We start from the raw sequence: 21,852 nt of genomic DNA, 5'->3' as shown, positions 1-21,852 counted from the left end.
TCAACAGAGAGAATGGAATATTTGGAACAAGGATTGATGGAGCTTGAGGGGATGATGAGAAAGAGGCCTTCAGATTGTCAAAACACGGATGGAAATGAAGGAGGGCATCTAGAAAAGGCTTACTTATTATTGGATATGCGCGATCTGGGGAACCTAATTGATGGAGTCAAGAGAGCTAAGCACGGAGAAGATCATTCTGGGACCAAGTAGATTAGGAAATAATGTTTTTTACTGCTTTCTATCTTAGATTTCGATTGTAATAAGGCCAAGTGCCATTAGTAACTTTATCATTATTGTCGATTTAGTAAGGGTTTGATTCATTTTCGCATTAATGAAATGACGCAATTATTGGCATCAATATTTCTCCAAGTCTATGTGTCGCTTAAGCCTATATCGGGCACAACGAGGTCCCCCAAATTAGGACGCGAATTTATTTCATGCTTTTTGCAATGAATGTTTAATATTGCAAGCATTCTTTCAATACCCCTTACTAACTTGGTTACCTTTTTGTTTTTCTTTCTTTTGATTATTCCCATTCCTAAAGGTTGGTACGTGCATACTGGCATCATCCGCATATCACACTAGATACAGAGGTCCTCCACCTCCTCTTCCACCAAGTGATCCTAAAGGTAGAAGCAAAGGGAAAGAAAAAATGGATGATTTGAGCGGTATCAAGAAAGACAACGCTACTATGGCAGAAAATGCCAAAATCTCAGATGGCCGAAGTACCCCGGCCCAGAACGAACTGGTCTTATGTCTGGAACAAAAAATCTTGGAGCTACAAGGAGAACTTGAGCTGGTCCGAAACTTGGCAAACCTTTCTCTCACTCTTAGTGTCCCTGACATTAACCAACAAAATCCTAATACCCAAAACCAAGCACCACCCCAGAACACACAAAACCAAAATCCACCGCCAAATCCCCCTGCACCACACCAATACCCCACACCTCCTCAGAACCTTAACCCTCAGCCAGTACCTACCCCTAAACAACACCACCATCACCCAACTCAATACCCACAAACCACCACTTATCACACTTCCCAGAATGCACCACAACCTACTCCTGATCACCAAAACTCAAACAATTACCACCCTTATGCCCAGATTCCCGGAGTTCACCCAAGCAATCCCATATATGTGGAAACATTACCCCATACCCCACAACAAACCCTATGCATACCTTAATCAACTGAGAAAGACCTGCTCATTAAGAACATGGCGGAAGAACTCAAGAAGCTCGCTGGCAGAGTTCAGTGTCGAATGTGGTAAAAGCATTAAAGGTTTGAACTATGAGGACTTGTGCATTCAGCCTGATGTGGAACTGCCAGAGGGTTATAAACCTCCCAAGTTCGAAATGTTCCATGGAACTGGTGATCCGAAATTGCATCTAAGGACTTATTGTGACAAGCTCGTAAGAGTGGGCAAAGATGAACGAATCCGTATGAAGCTGATCATGAGAAGTCTCACAGGAGATGCTTTGTCTTGGTATATCAGTTAGAACCCAAAAAAATTGGGTTAGTTGGGTAAGCATGGCATAAGACTTCATGGACAGATTCAGGTTCAATGGAGAAAATGCACCAGACATTTTCTACATTCAAAATCTCAAAAAGAAACGAACAGAAACTTTCGGCGAGTATGCTACTCGGTGGAGATCTGATGTTGCGAAAGTAAGGCCAACAATTAAAGAAGAACAAATAAATAAGTTCTTTGACAGAGCTCAAGAACCGCAGTACATATGAAAGGCTGATGGTTATTGAAAACCATAAATTCTCTGGCATCATCAAGCTGGGAGAAAGAATAGAAGAAGGGATTAAGAGTGGAACGATAACGAATTTCGAAGCACTGCAGGCTACAAATAAAGCCTTGCAATCGGGAGGTATCTCGAAGAAGAAAGAAGTAGGTGCTGTAATGGTGGCTCAGGGTCCTAAGTCTCCTCTCACATACCAAACACCTCCATCTACATACAACACGCCTACACCCACATACCAGCCTTCACCCCCCAGATACCAACAACCTGCTGCCACCTACCACACCTATAACACCCAACTCGCATATTATCACTCACCACCACCCGCCCGCCAGAATTACCAAAAACCACGACCAAACTTTGACCGCAAACCACCCAGACAATACACTCCAATTGCTGAACCCATAGACCAACTATATAAGAGACTGAAAGCTGCTGGTTATGTCACTCCCTTTCCTGCCGTTGCTCTGGAAAATTCTTATCAGTGGATTAATCCACACAAGACATGTGCCTATCATTCAGGCATGAAGGGCCATATCATTGATGAGTGTCGCACACTGAAGGACAAAATTCGGACATTAATAGACACCAAGGTCATACAGGCAAGGAAGACGCACCGAATGTTCATACCAATCCTCTCCCGGACCATAGAGGTGAGGGAGTGAACGTGTTAGAGACTGACGAGGAATGGGATCCGGAGGGGTCAATCGGACTCATCCGAGAGGGAGATGATCCTAAAACATATCCAGTCACCCTCACACCCGTTGTGGTACAAACCCAAGCACCATTTGAAGTGGAGGTAACTACACCCTTCACTGTGATGGTAGCTCCCACACCATCCTACAGATCTGATGCTATCCCATGGGATTATGTTGCGGAAGCAATGAGAAAAAGGAAAAGCAAAAATGGTGGAAACGGGTGCGGCACAAGGCATGACTAGAACTGGCAGGGTTTATACACCTGAGCACCTAGGAGGAACAAGCAAAGAAGCTGCATCTAAGCCGCCTATTGTTGAGACTGACCCTGACGACCTTTGGAGAAAGGTACAAGCAAGAGAATACTCCGTTGTTGACCAGTTGAACAAAACTCCCGCTCAGATATCCATCTTGTCACTACTACAAAACTCTGAGATACACAGGAATGCCTTGATGAAAGTGTTAAGTGAAGCTTATGTACATACCAACATCACTAGTGTGGAGATGGCCAACATGGTCGGGCAGGTACTGGAGAGCCACAAAATCACCTTTCAGATGAATTACCACCAGAAGGATTAAGTCACAACAGGCAGTACACATCACAGTGCAATTTAAGGTTAAGTTCATCGCCAGGGTCCTGATAGATGGAGGTTCGATCAATATATGCCCACTGACTACTCTGAAGAGGTTGAGTAAAGGCCTGCACGAGATACGAGCGGGAAGCATGAATGCAAAGGCATCTGATGGATCTTAAAGAGCCACCATCGGAGAAATCAACCTCAGCCTACAGATGGGTCCTACCTGGTTTGATGTCGAGTTCCAAGTGCTGGATATATCTGCTAGCTATAACCTATTATTGGGGCGGCCCTGGATACATGCCGCTGGGCCAGTGGCTTCTACTCTACATCAGGCTGTGAAGTTTGAATGGAACCATCATGAGGTAATCATCCATGGAGATGGAAGTAATCCCGTCTACACCAATCAGACCGTTCTAGTCATCAAGAATAGGAAGAAGCTGGGTAGAGAAACATACCATCGCATTGAGCACGTAAACGCAATTGAAAAAGACAAATAGTGGACATTAAGATAGAAAGCATACTGCTCTGGACAGGGTATGAACTTGGCAAAGGTCTCTGCAAAAACCTCCAAAGGATAACCAAACTAGTACAACCGAAACATCATGGTACAACTTTCGGGCTTGGGTATTAATATACTTGGCAAGAGTACCAAGATTGGTCACCACCATGGCGTGGTCCTTATTATCCGTTGAGCAACCGGTACCACATTTGCACCAAACATTTCGTCAAGCTGACATGATGTTGGGGTCTGAGGAAGATGAAGTCTTAGCTAGCATGAGGAAGATGTTTTTAGATGAAGAAGATATCGACTGCAGTGCAATAGTTGAGGAGGAGGAGGAGGAGGAAGACCTTACCATTCAAATCGTTGAGAAAGGAGCTGTTCTCAAGAACTGGACTGATGCACCATCCCAGGCCTGTCAAGTTCCTGGGTAGCCTGGACAATTAGCACCAATTATTTTAAAATAGTTTTGAGCATTTAAGACATTTTCAGTATTTTGTTTCGAACGTATTTTGTTTTGAAATAATTGCTCGAGTCATCGAGCCGTACTTGTTGACGTTTTCAAGATTTTATTAATGCATTGCTATTTTTAGCATTTATTATTGTACTTTACATTTTTCCTTTACAACATTATTGTTACCTATCCCGATGAACCTACGACTGCGACGTGTAATGAGACAACGCAACATAAGGATAGTGGTTCAGAGGATCTAGAAGATGATATAATTGTCACAACCCAACTCGATGGGGCGTGACGAGTGCCCGAGTTTTACCTATCGAACACCTCTAAGCATATGTCTAAGATATAAACATGAAATAAGTGTAGGTCATGCATAATGTCTGGCAATAAATTACTGATTTATGTGAATAACATACGCGGAAAAACATGCCCAAAAAACATATATACATATATATACGGAATACAGTAGGGGCCGACAAGGACACATACTATCTAACTACACATGACTATCTACATACCTCTAACAGAGTGTACACTGTATAAAGGATCGGACTGGGCCCCGTCATACCCATATGTATACAAAAGTATCGTACCAAAACTCAATAGTAGCTTCGGATCAAATGGAGCACACCAACTCTCGCGCCGAGCAAGAATCCTAAGAAGGGGGACTGTCAGCCTGTCTACCTGCATCTGCAGGCATGAAACACAGGCCCCCAAGAATAGGGGCATCAGTACAAATAATGTACCGAGTATGTAAGACATAAAAATTAGTATATAAAAGACATGAAAGAAACATAGAGAAAAAGGACTCAACCCGTAACTCTGAATAGCTCTATGAATCATGAAACATTTATAATGTCATGCATATGCGTATAAATGTCATGTCATGCATAGGTATATGCGTAGATAACATCATCAAGCCAATGAGGGCATCCCATCATATCAACTCAGCCTCTGTCGCTAAAATCATAAATGTATATCAGTTGATCATGTGGTGGTGCGTATATCACGCCATAACCTTTCCCCATACCCCATATACATATACTATACGTGTATAAAACGCCATCTGGTCATGGGTCAATATACATGTATAAATGAATACAATGCATAATTAAGTAAGTCAATAAGATATCTTGGAATGTCTTGAGACCCATGAACAGACGATATGATAGTAGGACATATGGGAAATCCAGAACATAGGCAACCCTACTACTTCTAAGAATAGAATCATTTGTGAAAGTTGTGTGCTTGCTCGTTTCGTTGTGTCATATGGATCATGCCAAAAGGAAAGGAGGGATAGCCTTAACATACCTCAAGTCGTCAATGCAATTCCACAACAAGCTTATGATAACTAGCGCACCAACCCTGTAATAAAGAAATACATGTACGACTTTGATGGCGCTAGTATATTAGGTATCCCAAATGATAACTCGATTCTAAAATAAAACGTGCAGCATTTCCCCTGATTTTACTGCTCCCTCAAGCCTACTATAGGCGAGATACAAACACAATACACTTAGAAACTCAAAACCAACCTAATTACACTCCGGGACCTTTAGTACAACCAAACCCCCTAATATACCATAACACACCCAATCAACAAAATGTCAATTAGCCTGAAACTGCAATGACGAGCGATCAACCTACTACCCTACCACATGTGGCACTTCTCCACTCCATTTTATCCTTCGAAACTTCATAAATAAGCAGCAAAATAGTCCAACACAAGTGGACTACAAAATAGTCCAGTAAAAGTGGGAAAAAATCGAACTCACGGCTTCCAATCAGCGTCCCGTGAGTTCTAACTATTAGGAAACAAATTTATCAACCTTCCTTGATATTTAAACACTTAAATACAAAAATTAGACGTTTCTTAACTATGAAGTACCTTGCAAAACACTAACTACAAAAAAAAAAAAAAGAGGCGGTATAATGATACTTACGTCGTAGGGATCGTTCTGATGTTATCGCTTCTCGATTTCGTACCCTGGATGTTAGTATTCTTTGTAACCTTTGGAGAGCTTAAGGATAGGTTTTTATGGCGTTCTCTGGTCGGTCTCAATGTAAAAGTGAAGTGAGAGACGAGCTAAAACCAATATATAAACTTTTGAAAAGTCAAAAGAGGTGCTAGCTTGGCACCCTCGCATTAACCCATCTTCCGACGCGTATATCTTTTTATCCGGATGTCATATGAAAAAACCGTTAAGTGCGTTGGAAACTACATTCGTATATAATATTTCCCAAAAAGACGTCATATAGCACACGAAATATATTCCTCCGAAAGCTCTGTTACAAGGCAAATCCTTAGTCTGTTTTTTCGCAACTTAAATCCGATTTTTCCCAAACTTTATTTTTTCTATCCAAACATCATATATAGTCATATTATGACTTTAAACTCATTTAAATCATGATTAACAAGTTCCATATTCATTATACGTCACCTTGGGACGCACACGGTGTAACAATCTTCCCCCTTTAGAAACATTTGTCCTCGAATGTTAAACTCCCAGAGATCTATAGAAATTTTTGCAGAGTCTCCTTTGTAATGGTACCACTACCAACGTGTCAGATAGAAAACCCAACAATAAAAAGCCACACAGGGCCACAATGATCAATAACACTAATGGCCTCACCCGACCAATGACAATAACTAACGTAAGAATCATGTACGATATACGTACCTAAGGCCGTGATATCTTAGTCCGATCCTTCTCCGGAAGCGGAAACAAGTGAGGATACCTAGACTTCATGTCTTCTTCATCTTCCCAAGTCATATCCTCCACATTATTGTTCCTCCAAAGTACTTTAATCGAATAGACGTCTTTAGTTCTCAATCTCCGAACCTGTCTATCTAGTATAGCTGTGGGAGATTCCTCATATGATAGTTACTTTGTGACCTGAACATCGTTAATTGGAATGACTCTAGAAGATTCTCTGATACACTTACGGAGCATAGACACATAAAAGCTGGATGTACAGACTCCAAGTTGGAAGGCAAGTCTAACTCATATGCTACCTGGCCTACTTTGTGTATGATCTTATAAGGTCCAATGTACTGAGGGCTAAGCTTTCCTTTCTAGTGTCTGAATAGTATGCTCAGCCTGACCGTCTGTCTAGGGATGAAATGTTGTACTAAGACTTACTTGAGTCCCCAATCCTTTTTGGAAGGACCTCCATAAATTAGCTGTAAATTGAGCCCCTCTATCTGAGATAATAGATACAGGGACATCATGAAGTCGTACCATCTCCTTAATGTAAAACCATGCATAATCCTCTACTGAATACGTAGTCTTGACAGGTAGAAAATGGGATCATTTTGTAAGTCTATCAATAATAACCAATATAGAATCAAACTTACGCTGAGTATGAGGTAAGCCTATGATGAAATTCATATTACTTACTTCCCATTTCCAAGACGGAATCTCTATAGCCTGCAATAATCCATCAGGTTTCTGATGCTCAATCTTAACCTGCTTACAATTAGGGCACTAAGAAACAAACTCTGCTATATCCTTCTTCATTTCGTCCCACTAGTATATTTCCCTTATATCATGATACATTTTTGTCGCTCCTGGATGAATAGAATAACGAGAATAGTGAGTTTCTTCCATATACTGCCGGCGCAACCCTGCCACATTAGGAACACATAATTGACCTCGATATCTAAGGACTCCATCTCCTGTAATCTCAAATGGTGTCTTTGCCTTTTGAGGGGTTGTATCTCTATAATGAGCTAGCACAGGATCCTCATACTGGCGTTCCTTCATTTCAGTTACTAAAGAGGTTGTTGCCGTGTCCTGAATAGTAACTCTGGTATCACCTGAATCTATTAATCGAACCCCAAGATTGGCTAGCTGATGAATCTCATGGTCTATCTCACTCTTCTCTAGTTTTAAATATGATAGGCTACCCATAGATCTACGGCTGAGGGCGTCGGCTACTACATTCGCCTTCCCTGGATGGTATAAAATATCAACATCATAGTCTTTCAGTAGCTCCAACCATCGCCCCTACGTAAATTCAATTCCTTTTGCTTGAAGACATACTGAAGGCTATGATCCACATAGATATCAACATGAATACCATATAAATAGTGCCTCCGCATCTTTAGTGCATGAATCACCGCGGCTAACTCTAAATCGTGGGTCGGGTAATTCTTCTCGTGCTTTCTTAGCTGTCTAGAAGCATAAGCTACAACCATACCATGTTGCATCAATTAACCCAATCCAATGCCTGAAGCATCAGAATAGATAGCATAACCATCAGTCCGCTCTGGGAGTGTCAAAATCGATGCTAAAGTCAATCTGTCCTTCAATGCCTGGAAACTCCGCTCACAAGCATCAGTCCACTGAAACTTAGTTGCCTTCTGAGTCAACTTTGTCAATGGTGCTGAAAGAGAAGAAAAGCCCTCTACAAATCTCCTGTAATAACCTGCCAAACCTAGGAAGCTACGAACCTCCGTTGGTGTCGTGGGTCTAGGCCAAGTCTTCACTGTCTCAATCTTCTATTTATCAACACGGATACCGTCATCTGAAATTATATGTCCAAGGAAAGCTACAAATTCAACAAGAATTCACATTTAGAGAATTTTGTGTACAACTTCCTTTCTTGTAGAACTTTGAGCACAGTACGCGAAAGATCTGCATGCTCGGCCTCTGAACGAGAATAAACCAAAATATCATCTATAAATACAATCACGAACAAATCTGGAAAGGGTCTGAACACACGGTTCATCAAGTCCATGAATACTGCTGGGGCATTGGTCAAACCGAACGACATAACACGAAACTCAAAGTGCCCGTATTTGGTCCTGAATGTTGTCTTCGAAATATCTTTCTCTCTAACCCTTACCTGATGGTACCCCGACCTTAAGTCTATCTTTGAGAAACACCTGACACCCTGCAACTGACCAAATAAATCATCAATCCACAAGAGCGGGTACTTATTCTTGATCGTTGCCTTATTCAACTGTCTGTAGCCAATACACATCCGCAAGGAACCATCTTTCTTTCTCACAAATAACACAGGTGCTCCCCACGATGATGTATTGGGTTTTATAAAGCCTTTTTCAAGCAAATCCCTCGGTTGTTCTTTCAACTCTCTTAGCTCTGCAGGTGCCATTCTATAAGGAGGAATAGATTTTGGCTGAGTATCTGGTAATGTGTCAACTGAAAACTCAATCTCCCGCTCTGGCAGTAGGCCTGGAAGCTCATTGGGAAAAACATCGGGAAACTCATTAACCACTGGGATAGATTGAAGAGTCGGTGACTCTGCTTTCACATCCTGTACCGGAACTAAGTGATAAATATAGCCCTTTCTGATCATCTTCCTTGCCTTGAGATAGGAAATAAACCTACCTCTCGGCGATATAGTCTTACCTTTCCACTCTAGAACTGGCTCCCTTGGAAACTGAAATCGAACCATCTTTGATCTACAATCAACGTTAGCATAACAAGAAGCCAACCAATTCATACCCATTATAACATCAAATTCTACCATATCTAGCTCAATCAGGTCTGCTACTATAGAACGACTAAGAACTATTATTATACAATGTCTATATACCCGTCAAGCTATCACTGGATCCCCAACAGGTGTAGACACCTAAAAAGGTTTAATCAACTCAGGTTCTATCCCAAACTTGCTAGCAACCAACGGAGTGACATACGATAAGGTGGAATCTGGAACAATGAATGCATATACATCATATGAGGAGACTGGTAATATGCCTGTAACAACATCAGGTGACGACTCCTGATCCTGTTGACCTGCTAATACATAAATGCAGTTCTGAGCATCGCTCGAGCTAGATGCTCCACTTCTGCCTCTACCACGACCGGCTGGTGCCTGTGAACCTTGCCTAGGAGGGCGCACTGTTGATGGCGAACCAGCTACAGATCCTGCTGGTTGAACTATACCTGCACCACCTCTCGTGGGACAATCTTTCATAACGTGGCTTGGATAACCACAAGTATAACAAACAAACAACCCCACAAGGCATTGCCCAGTATGATGCTTACCACACTGAGCACATCGTGGCAAGGGTGGCCTTGTCTAACTTGACTCACCCCTATACTGAGAACTAGAAGCGCTGCAACTCTGACTGGACCCTAGATACATGGAACGATCAAATGTCCTACTGGCAAACAAAGGGGGTGCACTAGCCGACGCTAGGCTAGATACAGCGGGTACTGCTGTCTCTGACAATCGCGAAACTCACCAGAAGGACCTAAATATCTCGCTCTCTTACTCTAGCCCCTGTCATGCTCACGATCAGCCCTCTTCTTCTACTTACGCTCCTCTACACCCTGAGCATATGCCTGAATACGAGAAATATCAATGCCTGGATGAAGTGAGAACGACATACAATCATTAAGCAGGTGCGGCTCCAACCCCATCACGAACCGGTGAACACGATGCTTCATCTTAGCTGCAATAGTGGGAGCATACCTAGCCAATGAATCAAACTGAAGGTTGTACTCCCGAACACTCATATTACCCTGCCGAAGGGTCAAGAACCAATTAATTATGGCCTGTCTATGCTCTAGTGGCAAATAATGACAAAGAAAAGCCTCTATAAACTCCTGCCATACTGCTGCAAGGGCATCCTCACCTCTGGAAAAACTCCTAAGATTCGTACCAATTAACTGCAACATCCCGAAGTCTATAGGAAGCTAGCTCAACTAATTTAGTCGCAGTGGCCTTCATTACCCTCAATGTCTTCTGCATCCTATCGATAAATACTTGAGGGTCCTCATTTGAATCTGCTCCAGTGAATATCGGAGGGTCCAAATTAATGAAATCACGAACCCTCGCACTGATGGCCCTATCTGCATGACCAATACCTACCTCCTGGCACCGAGCCTGTGCAGCCACTAATCGAGTCAATAGCTGAATAGCATCTCTCATCTCCTGACCCGGTGCATCTGGCTGAGGAGCTGGGGTACTGGAGCAGGTGCTGGAGCTGGTGCCCCTCGAATCTCCTCTAGAGAGGGAAGGGTATGTGATGTCTGAGATGGAGTCTCACTATACGACTCTCCCCGAGCCCTGGTAACTCGTGGTGCTCGACTTGTAGTCTCATCAGCCATGGACTTGCCCTTCTGGGTGGCTATAGCCTTTTTGGGCATCGCTGAAAACATAACATATCGTTAGAAAAACAAATCCTCATATCGCACGATATTATATAAGAAGGGAGGATAACATCCTATATGTCCTGCAGCCTCTCGTTTATAAGTGTGGTCCACAACACACTCATAAACAAGACTCTACTAGATACGGTCTGTAGATAACCCTAGGATGGAACTTCTCTGATACCACTTTGTCACGACCCAAATCGATGGGGTGTGACGAGTGCCCAAGTTCTACCTATCCAACACCCCTAAGTATATGTCTAAGATATAAACATGAAATAAGTGTAGGTCATGCATAACGTCTGGCAATAAATTACTGATTTATGTGAATAACATATGCAAAAAAACATGCCCAAAAGACATATATACATATATATATATACGGAATACAGTAGAGCGAGCCGACAAGGACATATACTATCTACAACACATGACTGTCTACAAACCTTTAACAGAGTATACACTGTATAAAGGATGGGACTGGGCCCCGTCATACCCATATGTATTCAAAAGTATCGTACCAAAACTCAATAGAAGCTCCGGATCAAATGGAGCACACCAACTCTCGCTGAGCAAGGATCCTAAGAAGGGGGGCCGTCAGCCTGTCTACCTGCACCTGCGGATATGAAACGCAGGCCCCCAGGCAATAGGGGTTTCAGTACGAATAATGTACTGAGTATGTAAGGCATAAAAATCAGTATATAAAAGACATGGAAGAAACATAGAGTAAAGGACTCAACCTGTAAGTCTGAATAGCTCTGTGAATCATGAAACATTTATAATGTCATGCATATGAGTATAAATGTCATGTCATACATAGGTATATGCGTAGATAAAATCATCAAACCTCTGAGGGCATCCCATCATATCATCTCAGCCTCTATGGTCGAAATCATAAACGTATACCAGCTGATCAGGTGGTGGTGCGTATATAACGCCATAACCTTTCCCCATACCCCATATATATATACTATACGCGTATATAACGCCATCTGGTCATGGGTCAATAGACATGTATAAATGGATGCAATGCATAATGAAGTAAGTCAATAAGATCTCTCGGAATGTCATGAGACCCATGAACAGACGATATGATAGTAGGACATATGGGGAATCAAGAACATAGGCAACCCTAGTACTTCTAAGAATAGAATCATTTGCGAAAGTTGCGTGCTTTCTCGTTTCGTTGTGTCATATCGATCATGCCAAAAGGAAAGGAGGGATAGCCTTAACATACCTCAAGTCGTCAATGCAACTCCACAACAAGCTTATGATAACTAGTGTGCAAACCCTATAACAAAGAAATACATGTACGACTTAGATGACGCTAGTATATAACGTATCTCAACCAATAACTCGATTCTAAAATAAAACGGGCAGCATTTCCCCTGATTTTACTGCTCCCTCAAGCCTACTATAGGCGAGATACGTACATAATACAATCAGCAACTCCAAACCAACCTAATTACACTTCGGAACCTTCAATACAACAAAATCCTTATATACCATAACACACCCAATCAACAAGGTGTCAATTAGATTGAAACTGCAACGACGAGCGACCAACCTACTAACCAACCACATGTGGCGTTTCTCCACGCCTTTTTATCCTTCCAAACTCCATTAATCAATCGCAAAATAGGCCAGCAAAAATGGACTAGAAAACAATCCACTAATAGTGGAAAAAAATCGAACTCGCGACTTCCAATCACCGTCCCCTGAGTTCTAACTATTTGGAAACAAATTTATCGACCTTCCTTGATATTTAAACACTTAAATACAGAAAATAGACGTTTATCAACTATGAAGTACCTTGAAAAAGTCGAACTACAAAAAGAGAGGCGGTATAATGATACTTATGTCGTAGGGATCGTTCTGATGTTATCGCTTCTCGATTTGATACCCGGGATGTTAGTATTCTTTGAAAACCTTTGGAGAGCTTAAGGATAGGTTTTTATGGTGTTCTATGGTCGGGCTCTATGTAAAAGTGAATAGAGAGACGGGAAACCAATATATAAACTTTTGAAAAGTCAAAGAGGTGCTAGCTTGGCACCCTCGCATTGGCCCATCTTCCAACGCGTATATCTTTTTAGGATGTCGTATGAATGAATGGTTAAGTGCGTTGGAAACTAAATTCTAAGAACTTCAATTTAGTACATAATATGTCCCAAAAATACCTCATATTGCACACGGAATTTATTTCTCAAAAAGCTCTGTTACAAGGCAAATCCTTAGTGGGTTTTTCCGCAACTTAAATCCGATTTTTCCCAAAACTAATATTTTCTATCCAAACATCATATATAGTCATATTATGACTTTAAACTCATTTAGATCATTATTAACAAGTCCCATATTCAATATACGTCACCTTGGAGCGCACAGGGTGTAATAATAATACCTGAGGAAATCGTCAGAGAAGTGGAAAATTTTGAAGACAAACATAAGTTTAATTTGGATGATACTAAGACAGTTAACTTAGGGGATTCCAAAACGGTCAAGGAAACACGCATAAGCATTCACCCATCACCGTCAGAGAAGGAAGAGTATGTCAGATTCCTAATAGAGTATGAGGATATCTTCGCATTGTTATACAACGATATGACTGGCTTGAGCATATCCATAGTGGCTCACAAGCTACCTACCAATCTCATTTGTCCGCCGGTAAAGCAAAAGCTTAGAAAGTTCAAGACGGATATGAGTTTGAAGATAAAAGAGGAGGTCACCAAGCAGATCAAAGCCAATGTTCTTTGAGTGGTTGAATATACGACTTGGTTGGCCAACATCGTGCCAGTTCCGAAGAAGTACGGGAAAGTCAGAGTATGTGTTGATTAACGAGATCTAAACAGGGCGAGTCCCAAAGATGATTTTCCGTTGCCCAATATACACATACTGATCGACAACTGTTCCAAGCTTCCTTTGTATTGCTTCGCGGGATATCATCTGATCTGGATGGATAAAGAGGATGCCGAAAAGACAGCCATTATCACACCATGGGGAATATACTGCTAAAAAATGATGCTGTTTGGTTTGAAGAATGCTGGAGCCACCTACATGAGAGCTATGACAACCATTTCCACGACATGATACACAATGAAATAGAGGTATACGTAGATGACATTATCATCAAATCCAAAAGGAGTACAAATCACATAGCGGACTTGAAGAAATTCTTTGACCGACTTCGAAGGTATAATCTGAAACTGAATGCTGCAAAGTATGCCTTCGAAGTCCCTGCTAGAAAATTGCTAAGATTCATCGTCAGCCGCCGAGGGATTGAGTTAGACCCATCAAACATCAAAGATATCTAGGACCTTCCACCTCCAAAGAATAAGAAAGACGTGATGAGCTTTTTAGGGCGTCTCAATTACATCAGCCGCTTCATAGCATAGTCAACCGTGATATGTGAGCCGACCATCAGGATGCCTAGGAAAGATGCTGCAACAGGCTGGATTGAGGAATGACAGAAAGCCTTCGACAAAATCAAGGAGTATTTATTTAAACCACCCATTCTGGTCCCACCAGAACCAAGAAGACCTTTGTTGCTTTACTTGTTTGTATTGGACGGGGCTTTTGGTTGTGTCTGGGACACATGATGAGACTGGAAGAAAGGAGCAGGCGATATATTATCTAGGTAAGAAATTCACGCCTTAAGAAGCCCGATACTCTTTGCTGGATTGACATGGATATCTCAGAAGTTGAGGCATTATTTCTGTGAATACACCACATATCTCATATCAAGGATGGACCCGTTGAAATAAATCTTCGAAAACCCATGCCTACGGATAAGTTAGCAAAGTGGCAGATATTGTTGAGTGAATTCGACATCGTCTATGTAACTCAGAAGGCGGTCAAAGGGCAAACGTTGGCAGATCATTTGGCAGAAAATCCTGTAGATGGAGAATATGAACCATTAAAAATGTATTTTCCCGATGAGGAAGTATCTTTCGTGGGAGAAAATATCACCGAAGCGTATGATGGTTGGAGAATGTTCTTCGACGGAGTAGCAAACATCAAAGGAGTAGGCAGCGCAGCCGTCTTCATATTAGAAACTGGCCAACACTATCTGATATTCGCAAAACTCAGATTTCCATGCACCAACAATATGGCAGAATATGAGGCGTGCATCTTGGGACTCCGGTTGGCTATCGACATGAATGTTCAGGAGTTGTTGGTAAGTGGAGATTCTGATCTTTTGGTACATCAGGTGCCTAGGAGAATGGGCTACAAAGAACACCAAAATATTGTCATATTTGCACTGTGTACAAGAGTTTATCAAGAGGTTTACAAAGATAGAATTCAAACATGTTCCAAGGATTCAGAATGAGTTTGCAGATGCATTAACCACTTTATCTTCCATGATACAACACCTAGACAAGCACTTCATCGATCCTATCCCAATAGGAATTCATAAGCAGCCAGCTTACTGTGCTCATGTTGAAGAAGAGAGTGATGGAAATCCATGGTTCCACGATATCAAAAGGTACCTAGAAAAACGAGAGTATCTAGAACACGCAACCCACACCCGCAAACTCCTAAGGTTAGCCAACCATTTCTTTCAAAGCGGAGGAATTCTTTATACAAGGAATCCTGACATGGGATTACTACAGTGTGTCAATGCCAAGGAGGCATCCATATTGCTCGAGGAAATACATGCCGGAACTTGCGGACTGCATATGAATGGCTTTGTCTTAGCCAAGAAAATACTAAAAGTAGTGTATTTCCTGATGACCATGGAAACTGACTGCATCAAGTATGTTCAGAAGTGTCACCAATGCCAAATACATGCTGATATGATACGAGTGCCACCCAATGAACTCAATGCAGCAAGTGCACCCTGGCTTTTCTCCGCTTGGGGCATGGATGTTATCGGTCAAATCGAACCCGCTGCTTCAAATGGGCATAAGTTCATTCTAATGGCCATAGACTATTTCACAAAATGGGTTGAAGCCACATCTTACAAAGTTGTAACTAAGAAGGTCGTTGCAGATTTTGTTCGGGATTGCATTGTTTGTCAGTTCGGAGTGCCAGAGTCAATCATCACCGATAATGCCGCCAATCTCAACAGTGATCTGATGAATGCCATGTGTGAAACCTTCAAGATCAAGCATAAGAACTCCATAGCATACAGGGCGCAAATGAACGGAGCTGTAGAAGCCGCGAACAAGAACATCAAGAAGATACTAAGGAAAATGGTAGATAATTACAAGTAATGGCACGAGAAGATGCCATTTGCTCTGCTCGAGTATCGTACCACGGTTCGCACATCAACTGGGGCAACTCCCTACCTACTTGTATATGGTACTGAAGCTGTTATTCCCGCCAAAGTGGAAATTCCTTCTTTAAGAATCATACAAGAAGCTTAGCTCAGCGATGCAGAATGGATACAGAGCCGATACGAGCAACTAGCTCTTATTGATGGAAAGAGAATGAATGCGGTATGTCACGGTCAACTCTACCAGAACAGAATGGAAAGAGATTTCAACAAAAAGGTCAGACCAAGGCAATTCACAGAGGGGCAGTTGGTGCTAAAGTGGATCATCCCACATCAGGATGAAGCCAAGGAGAAGTTCTCACCCTACTGGCAAGGTCCCTACATGGTTCATCGAGAGTACTAACAGGAGGAGCACTCATACTTGCAGAAATGGACGGAGAGATTTGGCTAAAACCTATCAAATCGGACACAGTCAAGAGATACTATGTTTAGGATTGTTTGTATGCCTTCATATGATGTAACTGAAACTACGCTTGACCTGATTCCCATTTAAGCGGGGATTTGTAGGCAGCCCTGTGGGTTCGGTCACATCTTCATAAAATCTTCATTTTCCCCATGATCGGAAATTGGGGCAAGATTGCAAGTTCAGCAAACTTCGTCATATGTGGAACAGCTAAAAGTATTGCATTTAAACTAGGGCAGAATTTTGAGGGGGAACCTCAAAATTCTAAGGCAATGAGGTTGCAATGTCTCTAAAATGTGTCACGGTCACTAGTTCATCTAAATTATTGGATATCACATACTACATTTCAAATAACTATATTTTGCAAATAATTTGTCGAATGCATACACATTTTTCGAAAACTTTATTTCTATGATAGCCAGACGTTACCCAGGGTAACTCAAACAGGATCTCAAGACAAGAGTGAAGGCAAAGCAAGGAGTCAAGAGCACGAACCAACCATCCCGCGCAAAACTCACAATTTTTCTTGAAATGCGAGCGTAAGGAATATGGAAAGGGTATTAAATATGCATACACAACAAAGTTACTATCATCATAACGATAAGTTACCAAATCCAAACACATCCTGCTAAGAAATACTTCACACTCTCTCATCGCTTTTCTTGCATGAGGCTAAGCATTGCCTTCTCTTGTATGAGACTAAGCACTGTCTCCCTTCTTTGCATGAGACTAAGAACTGTCTCCATTTCCTGCATGAGGCTAAGCATTGCTTCCGTAATATCATAAGGCTAAGCATTTCCTTTCCTTGCATGAGACTAAGCATTGTCTCCCTTCTTTGCATGAGACTAAGCATTGTCTTTCTTTCTTGCATAAGGCTACGCATAGCCTTTCCCTGCATGAGACTAAGCATTGTCTCATTTCCCTGCATGAGGCTAAGCACTGCCTTAGCTTGCGTGAAACTAAGCACCGTCTCCTAAACTGCATAGGGCTAAGAACTGCCTTTCCTTGCGTGAGACTAAGCACTATCTCCATTCTTGCATAAGGCTAAGCATTTCCTTTCTTCGTATGAGACTATGCATTGTCTTCTTCTCTTGCATGAGGCTAAGCGTTGCCTCCCTAATTATATAAGTCTAAGCATTGTCTTTCCATGCATGAGACTAAGCATTGTCTCCTCTTCTTGCATGAGGCCAAGCATTGCCTCCCTAATTGCATGAGGCTAAGCATTGCCTCCATAATTTCATAAGGCTATGAATTGCCTTTCCCTGCATGAGACTAAATACTATCTCCACGACGCCACCTAAGACCTAGCACTATCTCTTTGTTCACCTAGGGCTAAGCACTGCCCTCAGCTCACACAAGACTAAGCCTTGTCTTGTCTCGTCCTCGCATATGACCAAGCATCATATCTTTGCATTTCATAGGCTGAAACATCGCCATTTGGTCCAAAGGCATCGTAGTTCGAAGGCATCATCCTCCTAGCGGGGAGACACCATCCCATGGCCTGAGGATCTCCCAAAATTTCACATCATTATTCAAAGGCGTCACCGTCGAGAGGCACCATCCTCTTGGATCGAGGAACATTTTATGGCCTGTGAATCCCTTGTCATGCACTCCATGGCCCAGGAAACCATGGACTAAGGATATCATCCTCACCGTCCAAAGACAACCTTCATGGTCCAAAGGGAATTTGCATCACTTTTAAATTTTCGCAATAACCCATATATGTGTGTGTGTGTGTGTTTGTCTGTGTATGTGTGTGTGTGTGCATGCACCGTGTTTTAAGTTTTGCAGGTAATCCAGGAGGTAACCGTTCTACAAACAAGAGCAATCTTCGCTTCGGTTTTCATTCGCAACGTTCACATCCTTCGATTGTTTCAAACGTAACCGACTACCAATAATTGCCTACCTTTTACTCTATGACCGTACAGATATCTGCTCTGTGATACATCCATAACGTTTCAAATTCACATTCCTGACTTCGCATAAATTCGTCCGATGCTATCCTATCCAAAAGAACCCTCTCCGAAACATACGACCATTCCTATAACAAGTCCATCGATTTTGTTCACTGTTGGATCCAAAACTACACACGGCCTGATTTCTGTTACACCAGGGATATGTAGGCAACTCAGGAACCAGGGTTCGGCATCCGTCTTTTCAAATCACATCATTCCCCGCTCGATTCGGCCAAAATTGGTCATCATTTTCTTTACCCGATAACTCTTTCACCATTCCCGGGTAAAGAGGGGCAGTTGTTGATACCCAATTTCTGCCCTCATATTTTTCAAATAGTTTATATACTTTCAAATTTTCATTTTTTGCATCATTATTTAGTTTATAAAATCTATACTAGCATTTGCTATAATTTTCCATAATTTTTAAAGGTTTAAAATCGATTTGCTTTCATTTAAATTACTTGAATATTTATTAATTATTCCTTTAAATTATTCTTGTGATGACCTAATTATCTAAAATTATTATTTGCATCCATAATACATGTTTCAAATATTTTTACTTCATTTTATATAATTATATTGGTATTCTTAGGCTATTTGCACAATCTTGCAATAATAGCCTATATTTTGCATTTTATTGCATTTGTCATTTTATTCAGGGTCAAAATAATATTTTACATTTTTATAATCTTCTACTATTTTAAAGTATTAATTTGCATAAATAGCATTTTTATATATTTATTTGACTATTTTTATTAAATTATTTCCCTTTTAATCTCCTATTTAAAAACTGGCCCAATTTTTAGGCTATTTCTCGGACCAATTGTGGCCCAAACACTTAGCCCATTCACCTCAGCAGCACAATAAAATATCCCTCTAATTTATCTCGGCCAGAGATCCGTTCATTTGACCCGCCAGTTCCCTATCCTATCTTGGTCGTTGATCTTAAATGATCAACGACCCCTAATAAACTAACCCCTTTTAATTACCTAATCTTCTGACCTTAATCCCCATTTCCCTAAAGACCGCCGCCCCGTTTCTCTCCATCTCTTCTTTTTTTTTTCTCTCAAACCCTAGCAGCTGCCTCTTCTAAATCTCCCAACACCAGTTCTAATATGGAATCTCTCCATGATTCCCCTTCCGTATATGCTCGATTCCTCTGTATTTACACAATTTTTGTATACTTAGTACTTGCCTAATTTTGACAAGTATCAGACTTGGAATCATGTGGAAATCTTCTTCAATCTTCAAGATCTAGACGGTATTCCATCTATATACGTTCATGGCAAGGAGATATGACGCCGATTCACCAAAATCTTTGGTCGAATCTTTGATTTCCGTCAACTAAGGTTTACCTAATTTTTTCCCTAATCCGATTTTAATTGATTTTGCATGTTATTATTTCCTTATTATGTTTGATTTACAGTGTTTCCTTGTTCGTTTCCTTGATTTCTACTGCTATATAAATCCCTCCCCTATTTCCCTTTGGGACAGACTTTAATCACTGGGATTCACTAAAAAACTCAAAGCTATCACTCTATTATTCTCTCATTCTCTTGTTCTATACTTTGGCTCTTGGCCGGCTGAAATCCAAGGCCATCGGAATTCAATTATTCAACCTTTCATAGTGCGAGCACTGCCCGGGGTTCATTTGAAACCCTTGGGAACTCCGACACACTAAGATTCTAGGTTCTATTGTTCTTTGTTGATGTTCAGAGTACTGTGGAGCTTGTTCTTTCTTGTTTGTCTGTTTATCAATTGATAACTTGTAAGTTCCTTAGTTTTTGCAATTTCATTCTCTGGTGTTCATGTCTTGCATATTCATGCCTCTGAAATTTCGTGACTTAATGTGTTTGTAGACCATCTCTGTGTGCAACCTTGTTGGGACTGATTCGTTTTATGATCTGAACTTCCCTAGCATTTGATTTTACGTAAAATTTCCTGTTCCAAGACATGCTTATTGTACATGCTTAACTTGAATAATTTAGACCCTCGTAAGCTCGTTTAGCCTAGTGTGTTTGTACCTGAATGTTTACATTTTGCTACTTGGCATGACTTTTCTTCCCTGCTTTGTTCTGATTTATTGTAATGACTAGCTCATACTTAGAATGTACTCTAATCTTTGTTAAGGCATTCATATTAACCATGATCTGCTCCCATGCTAGTTTTGTCATTTTATTATGTCTTTGGTCTGCTAAATCCTGTATCCCTCAGTGGTTATTTGAGACCTTTAGAATAGTTATCCTAACTTGTATTTTTCCATGTAAAGTTTAATACTGGTTGCTTCATTGATGTAAGTTGGCGTTGTGATGGACACTTAACACGACCTAGATCTCTAGGCTTTAAATCCTTTAAGTTGTTACTCTATCTGACATTATGCACTCTGATGTTTGTCTTACAACCTTAGAACACCTGAAACTAGGTCCAATGCCTCCTGGACCATAGGCAAGGGACGGGTAGTGCACGCAGAGGGTACGACTTAGAATTGAATTAGAGCGCCTTTAGGTAAATAACTTTAACATAGTAATGGGGTAGCAGAAGATGATAGTCTGTGCCCGCAATAATATGAGCAACTCTCTATCTTAAAGAGAATTGCGAAGTATTATTTATGTTGCACGGGGTGATCATTTAGGCTAAAAAACTTAGGATCCTCCCCCCCCCCCTCCCCCTTCCTTTATAAACTTAGTCATCTAATATAGACTGTTATAGTTATATCCTTGTAGTCCTTCATATTTGTACCAATTCTCATTGTGTTATAATAAAACTCTTTGACTCTTTATTCTCTTTGTTTATTTGATCATCCTACCTAATTATAATCCATATAGTCTTAAGTTCAGCCGGGACCCACACTTGTGGAACTCGAAGAGTGCCTGACACCTTCTCTTTGAGGTAATTTGAGCCCTTACTTGATCTTTGGTGGCGTTGACTAGTCAAAAAGATATATATGCATAATAGGTTCCCTAACGCACATTAAAAACTGTTAGGTGGCAACTCTTCTTCTTTTAACACTCTATCTCCCACTCAAAAGAGTTATCATAATGTCGAAACCCGCTTTCATGAGAAACGGGGCGCTACACCGACAGAGAACTGACCTAAGTGAAGTGCTCATAAT

The 21,852-nt window shown here is 41.2% G+C and overlaps 1 protein-coding gene across 1 annotated transcript; it reads left to right on the top strand.

The window, feature by feature from the left end:
- Positions 653–1,186, top strand: LOC109226082 (extensin-like). The gene has a single exon (XM_019390885.1). It carries the CDS (start codon positions 653–655, stop codon positions 1,184–1,186), a length of 534 nt encoding a protein of 177 aa, XP_019246430.1.

The sequence above is a fragment of the Nicotiana attenuata genome, chromosome 5 (assembly GCF_001879085.1).
Source record: "Nicotiana attenuata strain UT chromosome 5, NIATTr2, whole genome shotgun sequence".
Lineage (NCBI taxonomy): Eukaryota > Viridiplantae > Streptophyta > Magnoliopsida > Solanales > Solanaceae > Nicotiana > Nicotiana attenuata.
This window is presented reverse-complemented; position numbering and strand designations above follow the sequence as displayed.